At 41.2% G+C, this 14479-nt stretch overlaps 1 protein-coding gene across 3 annotated transcripts in view; it reads right to left on the bottom strand.

Annotated features, from left to right (window-relative positions):
* Nucleotides 1-11964: 11964 nt before the first annotated feature.
* The window catches only part of RAPGEF5 (Rap guanine nucleotide exchange factor 5), a 331057-nt gene continuing 328542 nt past the window's right edge, over nucleotides 11965-14479 (bottom strand). For all 3 annotated transcript variants that reach the window (XM_056519694.1, XM_056519693.1, XM_056519696.1), the window contains one exon: nucleotides 11965-12253. In XM_056519694.1, the coding sequence (XP_056375669.1) occupies nucleotides 12135-12253 (119 nt within the window). In that variant the 3' untranslated portion in view covers nucleotides 11965-12134. The remainder of the gene's footprint in view (nucleotides 12254-14479) is intronic.

Here is a 14479-nt window from a genome sequence, read left to right as displayed (position 1 = left end):
GGTGACGGATGGGGTTAAGGTTCAGGCTCTGTTTGGGTCAGTCAAGTTCTCCTCACCAAACTCACCCAACAATTACTTTATGGACCTTGCTTTGTGCACTGGAGAACAGTTATTCTGAAACAGAAAAGGGCCAATCCCAAACTGTTCCTACAAAGATGGAAGCATACAACTGACCAAAAGGTCTTGGTATGCTAAAGTATAAAAATTTCCTTTTACTAGTACTAAGGGGCTTGGTTGACCCCTGAAAAACAACCCTTCACTTCTATCCTTGATTCTAAAGAACCAGAAGAGTTCTGTTCAGTGTCTAGTGTGGGCACCCCATGTTCTTCTTACCTCAATATCGTGTAAAAACACCCACTACTTAAGAAGAGCTGGCAGCAAAAGAAAACATTCATTTATTAGTAAAAAAAAAAAAAAAAACACTGCAGTAAGATGTTGGTTTTCAGTCTTAAATGAGAATATTGTGAAGTCTACACAACAACAGTTTGAGTTTTGATTTTTTTGTTGTTGTTGAATTTTGGGGTCAGTGGCATTGAAAGCACTGAAATGAAGCAGGTCTAAGTATGTTAAAGGGGTACTCCGGTGGAAAACCTTTTATTTGAAATCAACTGGTGCCAGAAAGTTGAACAGATTTGTAAATTACTTCTATAAAAAAATCTTTACTCTTCCAGTACTTTTAAGCATCTGTATGCTACAGAGGAAATTATTTTCTTTTTGAATTTCTTTGACACCTGATGCCTGTATCAGCAACTGTACAGAGCAGCATAGGTTTGCTATGGGGATTTTCTCCTGCTCTGGAGAGTTCCTGATAAGTGCATCAGGTGGGTGTCAGCAGAGAGCACTGTAGACTAGACAAAAAAGAAATTCAAAATAAAATAATTTCTTCTGTAGTACAGCTGCTAAAAAGTACTGGAAGGGAAAAGACTTTTAATAGAAGTAATTTACAAATCTGTTTAACTTTCTGGCACCAGTTGATTAAAAAAAAAAAAAAAAAAAAATTCCACTGGAGTACCCCTTAACCCCTTAAGGACTCAGCCCATTTTGGCCTTAAGGACTCAGACAATTTAATTTTTACGTTTTCATTTTTTCCTCCTCGCCTTCTAAAAATCATAACTCTTTTATATTTTCATCCACAGACTAGTATGAGGGCTTGTTTTTTGCGCGACCAGTTGTCCTTTGTAATGACATCACTCATTATATCATAAAATGTGTGGCGCAACCAAAAAACACTTTTTGTGGGGAAATTAAAACTAAAAACGCAATTTTGCTAATTTTGGAAGGTTTTGTTTTCACACCGTACAATTTACAGTAAAAATGACGTGTGTTCTTTATTCTGAGGGTCAATACGATTAAAATGATACCCATTATTATATACTTTTATATTATTGTTGCGCTTAAAAAAAATCACAAACTTAACCAAATTAGTACGTTTATAATCCCTTTATTTTGATGACCTCTAACTTTTTTATTTTTCCGTATAAGTGGCGGTATGGGGGCTCATTTTTTGCGCCATGATCTGTACTTTTTTTTGATACCACATTTGCATATAAAAAACTTTTAATACATTTTTTATAATTTTTTTTTAAATAAAATGTATTAAAAAAGTAGGAATTTTGGACTTTTTTTATTTTTTTTCGTTCACCGCACGGGATCATTAACATTTTATTTTAATAGTTCGGACATTTACGCACGCGGCGATACCAAATATGTCTATAAAAAATGTTTTTTACGCTTTTTGGGGGTAAAATAGGAAAAAACGGACGTTTTACTTTTTTATTGGGGGAGGGGATTTTTCACTTTTTTTTTACTTTTACTTTTACATTTTTTTTTACACTTGAATAGTCCCCATAGGGGACTATTCATAGCAATACCATGATTGCTAATACTGATCTGTTCTATGTATAGGACATAGAACAGATCAGTATTATCGGTCATCTCCTGCTCTGGTCTGCTCGATCACAGACCAGAGCAGGAGATGCCGGGAGCCGCACGGAGGAAGGAGAGGGGACCTCCGTGCGGCGTTATGAATGATCGGATCCCCGCAGCAGCGCTGCGGGCGATCCGATCGTTCATTTAAATCGCGAACCGCCGCAGATGCCGGGATCTGTATTGATCCCGGCACCTGAGGGGTTAATGGCGGACGTCCGCGAGATCGCGGGCGTCGGCCATTGCCGGCGGGTCCCTGGCTGCGATCAGCAGCCGGGATCAGCCGCGCATGACACGGGCATCGCTCCGATGCCCGCGGTTATGCTTAGGACGTAAATGTACGTCCTGATGCGTTAAGTACCACCTCACCAGGACGTACATTTACGTCCTGCGTCCTTAAGGGGTTAAATATATGACATATTTGATACAAAAATATCTGCAAGCGTACCATTCGACTTGCAGAAATCCATTCACATGCAGCCGAAACAACTCTTCAACATCACAGAACCACTAGAGACGACGAGTCAGTAAACAGATTTTCTACTTTATTCTTAAAAGAGAGATAAAAAATTCTAACATTTGAAATGCAAGAGAAAATTACATTGGCTTACACAAATTAAATCCGCATATTGCTTTGCAATTATACATTTAAATTATTGCTTACAAGCTCTAATAAATACACAAACAAGATTCTGTACAGAGGTGAGAGCAACTTCTTACAAAACCACCTGTAAACGCTCCCAGGGGAGATCCACAGTCACACTGCTTCATGCCCTCCAGGACAATTAGAGTAGGTCAGGCCTTGGAAACAGGAGGTCCCTGAGAACTCCCTGATGGTGGAGGATGTGGGTCATTTTACTACAGTATGTACATGGGCAGACAGCAGTCATGGCACTCTTCAATTTCTCCACCTGCCATATACAGTTGATAGATAGTCTGACCTTTTATGAATTGGCATCTGATGAAGCAGAATCCAACATATTGAGGTTCTGCATTATAATCCGGAATCTTACTGGCCGACATTTATCATTGTCTTTAGACTGTTTTTTGTGTCTAGAAAAGGCGCAAGCAGGGTTTATTTGCGCCTTTTTGTTTACACATTTCTGCTGATTTTGAGTTGAAATCCACTGATTTTGGCAATACACATGATATAAAAGGGATTTATGAACTGAAAAAAGGTGCAAAGTCACAAAAAATTCTCTAAAACTGCACCAGCCCAGACTTAGCTTAGCTTTTTGGTGTATGTGAAGAGAGAAGTTTCAGAAAATGTGACTTGCACAAAATTGATCAAATGCTCTGCGACCATTTAATAAATTTGGTGCTCCTACACATTCCCAGTACACAAAAAAAGGTGTAGAGAAATGCTTCACTTACACCTACAATGATAAATGCTTCACTTACACCTACAATGATAAATGCTTCACTTACACCTACAATGATAAATGCTTCACTTACACCTACAATGATAAATGCTTCACTTACACCTACAATGATAAATGTCGGCCAATATGTTTTTACAATGCCGGCCTCATTCCTGTTATCTTCTTGTACACAGGATAATCACACTGCAAAAAATGTTGTGCCGAATCATGGCTAATATGAAGATAAAAGGGTAAGCTAATACCCAGATATGTTATCACTGTAAGACTGAATTATGATATATATAACCAGTATGAGAATCTCCGGGTATTGTAGTAATTCACATATAAGCCTTTAAACAAAGTGCTATAGGGGTAATGTGTTAATATGACTTCCACGTTTATACACACACATTGTATTTGGCAGCTAAAGTAAACGAGAGATGAATAGTATGGCATTATATATTATAGTTCAGAACCCGCACATGAATACATACATAAACCGCTGTGTATATATATATATATTAGGTTGTGGTAGGTATAATTTCTGACAATGACTTTCCATTGTGTTCTGGGGGTTCCACTACAAATCCCAGCAGTGCTCCAACAGCATTTGCGGTTTGTGCGTCTCTAATCTGAGACTGAGTGTTTATAGAAACAAGAAGCTGAGTATATAAATAGAATTATAATGGGGAGGATAATCTTAGTTTATGTGTAGTTTTATGATAATGATAGTTACAGGTCCTCTCTGTATTCTGGCTGCATCAAAGGGGTACTGCAATGAAAAACTTTTTATTTTTAAATCTACTGGTGCCAGAAAGTTAAACAGATTCACTTCTATAAAAAAAATCTTAATCCTTCCAGTACATTTTAGGGGCTGAATACTACAGAGGAAACTTTTTTTTTTTGGATTCTTTTCTGTCACGAGTACAGTGCTCTCTGCTGACATCTCTGTCCATTTTAGGAACTGTCCAGAGCAGCATATGTTTGCTATGGGAATTTTCTCCTGCTCTGGACAGTTCCTAAAATGGGCAGAGATGTCAGCAGAGAGCACTGTGCTCGTGATGTCAGCAGAGAGCTCTTTGGTCGTGACAGAAGAGAAATCCAAAAAGAAAAGCATTTCCTCTGTAGTATACAGCAGCTAATAAGTACTGGAAAGATTAAGCTTTTTAATAGAAGTCATTTACAAATCTGTTTAACTTTCTGGCACCAGTTGATTTAAAAAAAAAAAAAAAAATCTCTCTCTAGGTCAGTGTTTCCCAACCAGGGTGCCTCCAGCTGTTACAAAACTACAACTTAAAGCATGCCCACACAGCCAAAGGCCGTCCGGGCTTCTGGGAGTTGTAGTTTTGCAACAGCTGGAGGCACCCTGGTTGGTAAACTTGGTTCTAAGCCATGCTGGGGCTTGTAGTATCACTGCAGCTGGTGCAGGTTGGCACAGCTAGTTTTGCAACAGCTGGAGGAACCCTGGTTGGGAAATTTGGCTCTAGGTAAAGGGGAGATGTCTCAAAGTCTGGCAGTAACACTGAGGACCACCCTGATGACTTGCGGTACAGGCAGTATGAAAGTTATAACAGGTTCCCTTTAAACCAACTAGAATCTAGTTTTATGTTTTCTATACAGGTTATAAAATGAGGTGGGCACAGGGGAGGCAGCGGTGGCACAAACCTGGGCATTGATAGAGCTAGTTGTGGCCACAAATGTTGAAGAAGCAAGTATTAAAGTTTCTATGGCATATGGTGCATGCATAGGAAAATCATCCTGAAATTTGCTGACACAAAGACCAGGACAAAGACCAGGATGGGTAAACTTATGTCTCCAAAACAACAATTTAATACTGTTTACTTGCTTCACAGTTTGAGGGATTAGTGCCCTGATTGGAAACAATTGACCTAAAAGTTGAGACTGTCATACTGATTCAGGGCCACAAGATGGTGCCCTAAGCACTATTACTATGTACAAGAAATGTCACAGACTAATCAGGCATAAATGTGTTTATTCTACTTACAACCTGACACATTTATTGAAGGGCAAGGCAGAGAGGGAGAGCTTTGTATTCCTATTTGCTGAATCTGTCAGACATGAATGCAAGCTATTCTCAAAATTAGCTGAGGCGTTAGATCTGCAAACCTCCGAAAGGTTACCTTTTAGGGCCAAAGCGGCTTTAAAGGCCAGACAGGTTTACAGAAAGCCGGTTAAATGCAAAAACATACGAACATGCAATGTGGAATTATTAGTCTATAAACATGTAACAGCTCTAGTCTACTCCCATGTGAAGAATTGTCAATGCATTCATCTCATTATATGTCGGATTTACCAGCTAATTCTGTGACCACTATGAGAGGTACAGCAGTGTCAGCTCAGTGGGGACCGTCCTAGAAGCCGTCTGCAGTTTTAGTGTAATGACTACTAGAGTCATCTGCCTGGAAGTAAGAGCTTTGTGGGCCTAATAAAGGTGAATGCGCCATTGCGGTGTACATTTTACAGCGGATTAGCTAAGCTTTTGATCATGAAGCTTCTACCACTGAGACAAGCTGAAAGCAGCTGTTTTCTTTAACCCCTTAAGGACAGTTTTTTTTTTTCCCATTTTTGCACTTTCGTTTTTTGCTCCTTGCCTTTAAAAAATCACAACCCTTTCAATTTTGCACCTAAAAATCCATATGATTCCTTATTTTTTTGCGCCACCAATCCTACTTTGTAATTACGTCAGTCATTTTACCCAAAAATCTACGGTGAAACGGAAAAAAAAATCATTGTGCGACAAAATTGAAAAAAAAAAACGCAGTTTTGTAACTTTTGGGGGCTTCCATTTCTACGTAGTACATTTTTCGGTAAAAAATCCTTCTCTTTATTCTGTAGGTCCATACGATTAAAATGACACTCTACTTATATAGGTTTGATTTTGTCGTACTTCTGGAAAAAATCATAACTACATGCAGGAAAATTTATACGTTTAAAATTGTCATCTTCTGACCCCTATAACTTTTTATTTTTCCATGTACAGGGCAGTATGAGGGCTCATTTTTTGTGCCGTGATCTGAAGTTTTTAACGGTACCATTTTTGTATTGATCGGACTTATTGATCTTTTTATTCATTTTTTCATGATACAAAAAGTGACCAAAAATGCACTATTTTGGACTTTGGAATTTCTTTGCGCGTACGCCATTGACCGTGCGGTTTAATTAACGATATATTTTTATAATTCAGACATTTCCGCATGCGGTGATACCATATATGTTTATTTTTATTTACACTGTGTTTTTCTTTTTATAGGAAAAGGGGGGTGATTCAAACTTTTATTAGGGAAGGGGTTAAATGAGCTTTATTCACTTTTTTTTTTGCAGTTTTATAGCTTCCATAGGGACCTATAACACTGCACACACTGATCTTTCACATTGATCACTGGTTTCTCATAGGAAACCAGTGATCGATGATTCTGCCGCTTGACTGCTCATGCCTGGATCTCAGGCACTGAGCAGTCATTCGGCGATCGGACAGCGAGGAGGCAGGTAGGGACCCTCCTGCTGTCCTGTAAGCTGTTCGGGATGCCACGATTTCACCGTGGCTATCCCAAATAGCCCACTGAGCTAACCAGCAGTTTTTACTTTCACTTTTAGCAGCGTGGCTCAGCTTTGAGCGCGCGGCTAAAGGATTAATAGCGCGCTTCACTATGACGCCGGGCCCGCAGTGATATGATGCGGGGTCACCGTTGGACACCGCGTTATATGACGGGAGCGGGACCAAGGACGTACTCATACGTCCTTGGTCCTTAAGGGGTTAATCAAACTGAGTGTCCAAAACGGCACAATCGATGTGAAAACCGCATCTTGCTGTGCACATGGCACATTTTCACTAATACGGGTGACGTCTACAATGGAGAAGTTATACTGACCACAGATAACATAGCTAAGGCTGGGTTTACATCACGTTTTCTCCCATATGGGACGCATACTGCAGGGGAGCTAAAACCTTGCGCTCCCGTATGCATTCCGTATGTAATTCATTTCAATGAGGCGGCCGGAGAGAAACGTTCGGTCCGATCGGCTCATTTTTGCGCCGTAAGCGCTTTTACAACCGGCCTAAAACCGTGGTTGACCACAGTTTTAGGTCCGGGGAAAAGCGCATACGGCGCAAAAATGAGCCGACCGAATGTTTCTCTCCAGCCGGCTCATTGAAATGAATAACATACGGGAGCGCATAGAAAACGTGAAAACGTGAACCAGCCCTAACAATGACTATTGTTCACAACTAGAACCACTGGATTCCATCAACTGAACTCAAATTACGTTTTTGGCATGTATGTCATCTCATTGGGTGGGACACTGTTGGGAACCATGCACTTTGTGCTATTATGTTGTATAAGTTTGTAAAATTTTCATCATTGACTGAAGCCTCAAAAAAAAAAAAAAGAATAAAAAATATGGAGAGAAATAAAACCGCACGCTCCAAAAATCTTTCACAATATGTGCCTCACTCTACAAGGGGGCCTGGTTTACCTAAACAAGGGTGTGGCTTCATGGGAAAGGGGCATAACTTAAATGGGACAGGGTGCACCAAAAATCCAACAAAATTTTTGCGCACAACTTTGGCATGAAGTAAACCAACTAGTAGTTGGTCTAAATTTAGATTAGACAGTCTAAAGAAATCTTCTGATCTGTGTGTTTTTTTTTTTCTGCGCAATGCTATTTAAGCATGGTTTTTTAGCTTTTTTTTTTGTTCTATTAAAGGAGTAGTCCAGTGGTGACCCAGTGGTGAATAACTTAGCCCCTATCCTAAGGGGGGATAAGTTTGAGATCGCGGGGGGTCCGACCGCTGGGGCCCCCTGCGATCTCCTGTACGGAGCCCCGACAGCCAGTGGGAAGGGGGCGTGTCGACCTCCGCACGAAGAGGCGGCCGACACACCCCCTCAATACAACTCTATGGCAGAGCCGAAGCGCTGCCTTCGGCAATCTCCGACTCTGCCATAGAGATGAATTGAGGGGGCGTGTCGGCCGCCGCTTCGTGCTGAGGTCGACACCCACTATCTGGCCGGAGAGCCTGGCCCCCGTACAGAGAGATCGCAGGGGGCCCCAGCGGTCGGACCCCCCGCGATCTCAAACTTATCCCCTATCCTTAGGATAGGGGATAAGTTTTTCACCACTGGACTATCCCTTTAACTTGGTGCTTTTTCCAAACTTATCTTGGTAGAGATTTTGGATGCAGTGTTTACTATTTTATCATTTGCAAATAAACAAGTCACTGCAAAGCATGAAATTAAACCAGAACTGTAGACTACTCTCGGTGGCGCTCTAGAAACCTGCTTTACAACATGAGAAATGGTGTTGGGAAGTAATTTTGTTAGTACTGGCGGACTTGCACATTACTTATCGCACATCCTGAGACTATATGATAAGTTATGGTGCACGTCCGCCAAAATAACTGCAACAAAAGTGACTTGAAAAATGACATACAAAACAACTTCAGTGATAAATCTTCCCCATTTTGATAAATCTGAAGCACTTTTAGACTGTCTAAAATAAGTTTACACTGTCAATGAATTAGGCCATGTTCACAAGGTGGAATTTCTGAGTGGAATTTTGCAAAAAATATTCTGCTCGGAAATCCCACATGGGATTCTGCTGCACTGTGCACAAGGCGGATTTTCTGCGGCAGGAGTTTCCAGCATCCACAGAAACAATTAACAGGTTGCTTCTGCAGATTCTGCTCGGAAATCTATTGCTGTCTATGGAGACGGTTCATTTCTGAGTGGTCCTAGTGCCCTCGGAACATACAAAATGTGCGGAATGTCCGCCTAAAAAACACACATTTTGCACATTTTATGCCGTGTAAACATAGCCCTAGACATCATTTATCTCCCCTTATGTTTTTCATCCTGACAAAACCTTTATCATTTAAGGCCTGAGCAGTGATCAGATGATCTCCCTAGGTCTGGCGTTGGCTTTAGAAAAGCAATCAACTATTATCATTAGGACGAGCTTTCCCTGGCTCTATACTACCTCTATTGTGGTGGTAATATAGTATAACATGCAAATCAACACTAAATGGCCAACTTTGTAATACATTGATGGAATGAGTATACCACAGTTACAGGCTCGCAGGTCTGGCTCCCAGTAGGAGCTCCATATTGGGTCCACCCGTATGAGAAGAGACAGCCAGGATATGATCTTAATTTTGACATACAAAAAAATATACAGTACAGACCAAAAGTTTGGACACCTTCTCATTCAGAGTTTTCTTTATTTTCATGACCATGAAAATTGTAGATTCACACTGAAGGCATCAAAACTATGAATTAACACATGTGGAATTATAGACATAACATTTTTTTAAAATATGTCATATTCTAGGTTCTAGACACCTTTTGCTTTGATTACTCCTTTGCACACTCTTGACATTCTCTTGATGAGCTTCAAGAGGTAGTCACCTGAAATGGTCTTCCAACAGTCTTGAAGGAGTTCCCAGAGATGCTTAGCCCTTGTTGGCCCTTTTGCCTTCACTCTGCGGTCCAGCTCACCCCAAACCATCTCGATTGGGTTCAGGTCCGGTGACTGTGGAGGCCAGGTCATCTGGCGCAGCACCCCATCATGCTCCTTCTTGGTCAAATAGCCCTTACACAGCCTGGAGGTGTTTGGGGTCATTGTCCTGTTGAAAAATAAATTATGGTCCAACTAAACGCAAACCGAATGGAATAGCATGCCGCTGCAAGATGCTGTGGTAGACATGCTGGTTCAGTATACCTTCAATTTTGAATAAATCCCCAACAGTGTCACCAGCAAAGCACCCCCTCACCATCACACCTCCTCCTCCAAACCAGCACACCTGTGAAGGGAAAACCATTTCAGGTGACTACCTATTGAATCTCAACAAGAGAATGCCAAGAGTGTGCAAAGCAGTAATCAAATCAAAAGGTGGCTACTTTGAAGAACCTAGAATATGACATATTTTCAGTTGTTTCACACTTTTTTTTATGTCTATAATTCCACATGTGTTAATTCATAGTTTTGACGCCTTCAATGTGAATCGACAATTTTCATAGTCATGAAAATAAAGAAAACTCTGAATGAGAAGGTGTGTCCAAACTTTTGGTCTGTACTGTATATATTATATATTTTATGTTCATCGCTACTGACCCCCAATCTGTTTTAGTCCTTGACCTGGCAGCAAAAAATGTATTTCCTATTCACTACAAGAGGAACAGAAGATATCCTGTCCTTGTAAAGAGTGAATTCTGCACTGTGTACTGTATCCTGTTAAATGACATATATAATTCTTTCCTTGTATCTAATCCCATACTGTTGTTAGAACGACTGTAAAAATATGTTCGGCCTACGTTTAGAAGATTGTTAACCTGGACATAGAATAGACTGCCGTCTATTCTACCACAGAAAGGTTTTACTGGTTCTAGCACATGCCATAGTAACAAAATGTATGTGATGTAATATAAACAAATTATATTCTATAGGATTCCGTTAGATAATACAAGGCAGTGTTCTATGTTGTTGTACTGGACCTCCCCCCCCCCCCCCCCCAAGTGTAAAAGTCATTTGTCATTCTATGTACAAATAATACATTTCCAGCCACATAAAAATAGAGCTTCATAAATACCTGCGGGCAGAATAACTTAGTAGAAAATGCTGTTTTCTTCCTCGATTAATATTTAGAAACTCGTTTCTGCTTGTTTTGTTTCACGCTCAGTAGATCATGAAATAGGCTATTTCTGCAATATCTTTCGCTTAAAGAATATCAAGTTAGGCCCAAGATCCCAACCCCCACTGATCACTTCTGTAAACCTGACATCAGTGTTTCCCAACCGGGATTCCTCCAGCTGTTGCAAGACTACAACTCCCAGCAGGCCCGGACAGCCGTTGGCTGTCCGGACATGCTGAGAGTTGTAGTTTTGCCACAGCTGGAGGCACTCTGGTTGAGAAACACTTCCTTACATATAAAAACGAATGACATCCCATTGTTTGTTTGCTTCTTTTTATTTCTTTTTATACATGAGGACTCAAGAAGCTTGGCCCTAAACATGTTCCTGCATCCGAATTAGAAATTTATTTTTGCATATTTAATAAGACTGAAATCTTAACAGGACCCGAACTATCCAGCGTCACGGAACTGGCAGTAAGAAACGAGAAAGCAAAGGATGCTAAATACAGCCAAGGCATTACAGAACATATCATACCATACATAATGAAACTGGGCAAATCCAGGTCCCGCTACATCCATCCGAGATGCTATCAGTGATAAGCCATGAAAAACGGTTTAACCAATTGTCGCTCTGCCGCCGCTGCCCTCCATTTCACCTCTGCCCCGCAGCTATGAGGAATATTAATAAGTGCAGCTTGATGAGCTGTTTCCAGCTAATGTAATCATGGTGCCCACCGTGTCGTCTCTCCTTCACAGGCATCTTACACCGTGGTCTGCAAACCTTCAGAATGGGACAATTCTATCCTGTGCCACTGATGATGAGACATTCTACTCTGCGCGTATATTCTATGGGACATACGTGAACACAAGTAGCTGAAAAAGAAGAGGAGGACATTTGGGGGGGACATGATGCATCCTGGCACCAGTTTTATCCCCCTGCAAGGTGCAGATACAACAGAGGCTGTAAATACAGGGTATAGCTTCTTAATAGAAACAGTCACGTTGAATGTTCTTGGTTAATGCAGAATCAAAGCAAACTGGATTTCCAGAAGTGTCCCCCATTTCCTGCTGCTCCATTCTCATATCTCTTCCATGCTCGTATGGGTTTCTGCCGGCTACTGATAAAACTCAGTAAAAAATATTTTCCTTGTAAAGCTACATGCTTGGCATCGGCGGTCATTCAGTCCAGACTGGGCGTGTGTTTACGCCCGAGGCTCTATCCTGTGCGATAGCTCAAAGAGAGTCTGCTGGTTGTCAATCACAAGCAAGTGATTTGTGTAAAACTTTGCCTCCTGGTGCTCCTTCTGGGTAAGGTCGTTGGCTTTAAGTGGGAAAAAGAAAAGACAAAACATAAATACTAAATTGTAAAAAAAAAAAAAAAAAGCAAGAAAAATATCACCTATATGGACTAACTGATCTCATGTCATGAAGGTGTTAGTTATCTGGTAGGCCCCTTTAGCAGCTTGCCTTGACACTCAGATCCCCAGCTATGAACCCAAATGAGAAATGACTGACATCAATGCATGCAGAGCCATTCCCTATACAGGTAGGTTGCCAGGCGGGTGTTGACAAACGCTGCTTGTGACCTGTACACACAGGCAGGTTACATTAATGGCCAGCAGAAGACACTTCAGGATTCCCTGATCAGCAGAGAACATGTAGGTGACAGTTTGGGGATGGGGTGCACTGAATTATGACAATTGCTAGGAGTGTCAAAATAAAGAGGACCTGTGGTCAGAATAACAAAAAGATTATTTTTTATGTAATTTTGTAGCCTTGGACGCCCTGATTTCAAAGTGGCTAAAGAGATATAGGGATTATACTATTTGCTTGCCAATAGTCAGGTAGGCAGAGCTTTATTTAAAAAAGGCTCGAAGTGTGGATATGAAGCAAGCTGAGGGGTTGTATAAGGCTCAGAGGGGTATGAATTTAAGGCTCGGGGGGGGGGGGGGGGGGAGGTATAAGGCTGAGGGGCTTTCAGGCTCATAGATTATGAATATGTCTAAGGAGGCATGAATTTGGGGTTGCGAATAAAATGGAAAAAAATTGAGCATTTTACACCAATTTAGACAACTACCATAAATTTAGCTTTTTCTGCTAAATCGCATGCGGTAATTTGTTGTGGTACCACTAGTTAGTCGCAACGTGTGAACAGTCTTAGCACACAGTGAGACCCCTCCCCCAATGGATATGCACAAAAAGCTCCTAATGGAAATACAGTGGTCCCTCAACATATGATATTAATTGGTTCCAGGAGAACCATCATATGTTGAAACCATCATATGTCGAGTACATATGTCTATGTAAAAATGGTAATTGGTTCTGGGGCCTTGGAACCATTGTATGTTGAATACATATCTCTATGGGAAACTGCTAATTGGTTCTGGGATGACCATTGTATGGGGAGTGTTTAACAAACCAGGGTGCCTCCAGCTGTTGCACAACTACAACTCCCAGCATGCATGTACAGCCATTGACTGTCTGGGCATGCTGAGAGTTATAGTTTTGCAACAGCTGGAGGCACATTGATAGGGAAACATTGATGTATGGGATGTATAGTGTGTATATGTATTGTATGTGATGTGTGACATCGCATACAGTACTGTACAGTTCTTTAAATACCTTCAGGGGGGACAGAATGTCCTCCATTACCATCCTGCCGACTACAGCTCTATAGGAAAGGAAGGGGAGGGCAGCCAGCAGCTCATTGGATGCCTGCAGCAAGATGCTGCAGGCTATTGGCTATGGCTGCACTGGGGGGGCGGGGCTTACACGGAGCTCACAGTGGAAGCCTGCGTGAGATAGCAGGACAGCATGTGAGTAACAGGAGGCAGAACGGGGCACACGGCACATTAAAAAACTGTCTGTCAGTTGCGGAAGTTGTCAGCGCTGTCAGATAGCTGTTTGTACGATGGCCCCGACACACAGCAGCATCATATGTCGATATGGGCTCTGAGAGGCCATCATATGTTGAAATGATCATATGTCGGGGCCATCATAAGTCGGGGGGTCACTGTAGTATCACCTTGCTTATAGCACCACTGTAGCAAACAATCAGTACTCCTAGCAAACAAACCACTGAAACTTGATTGCAATATTCCTCCTATGGAAATTTCCAGTAAGAGCCAAACAGACATAAGAGATGTCAGATTAGGGAAGTCTCTTCAACAGAGAGTCTAAATGATGTCTAAAGAAAGGGAAATTGGAAATCCCTATAAAGTCATGATTTTTCTTCTACTGTTTATTCTCCTCTAAAGTCACAATAATGTTATTTAGCTGCTGGAAGAAAATGTGATTTTCTGTTGGCTTGGAATGGATCAGATACCCCCTCAGTCCTTGTCTTTAGGGGAAGGTGGCTTTAGGAATTTAGCAATTTACAGCATGACTGGCATCCTACTAAAATGCATTCAGCTCTTTAATTACTTTTGTTTTTGAAAGCGGATCAACTAAATAAAATATTTGCAAGAGGATTTCTAAAGGGTGATTACTGGATTTGGGGGGTTTAGTCAAGAATAAAACGTTTCTCTTCTGCTGGCATGTAAATGAT

Source organism: Hyla sarda, chromosome 5, assembly GCF_029499605.1.
Source record: "Hyla sarda isolate aHylSar1 chromosome 5, aHylSar1.hap1, whole genome shotgun sequence".
NCBI lineage: Eukaryota > Metazoa > Chordata > Amphibia > Anura > Hylidae > Hyla > Hyla sarda.
This window is presented reverse-complemented; position numbering and strand designations above follow the sequence as displayed.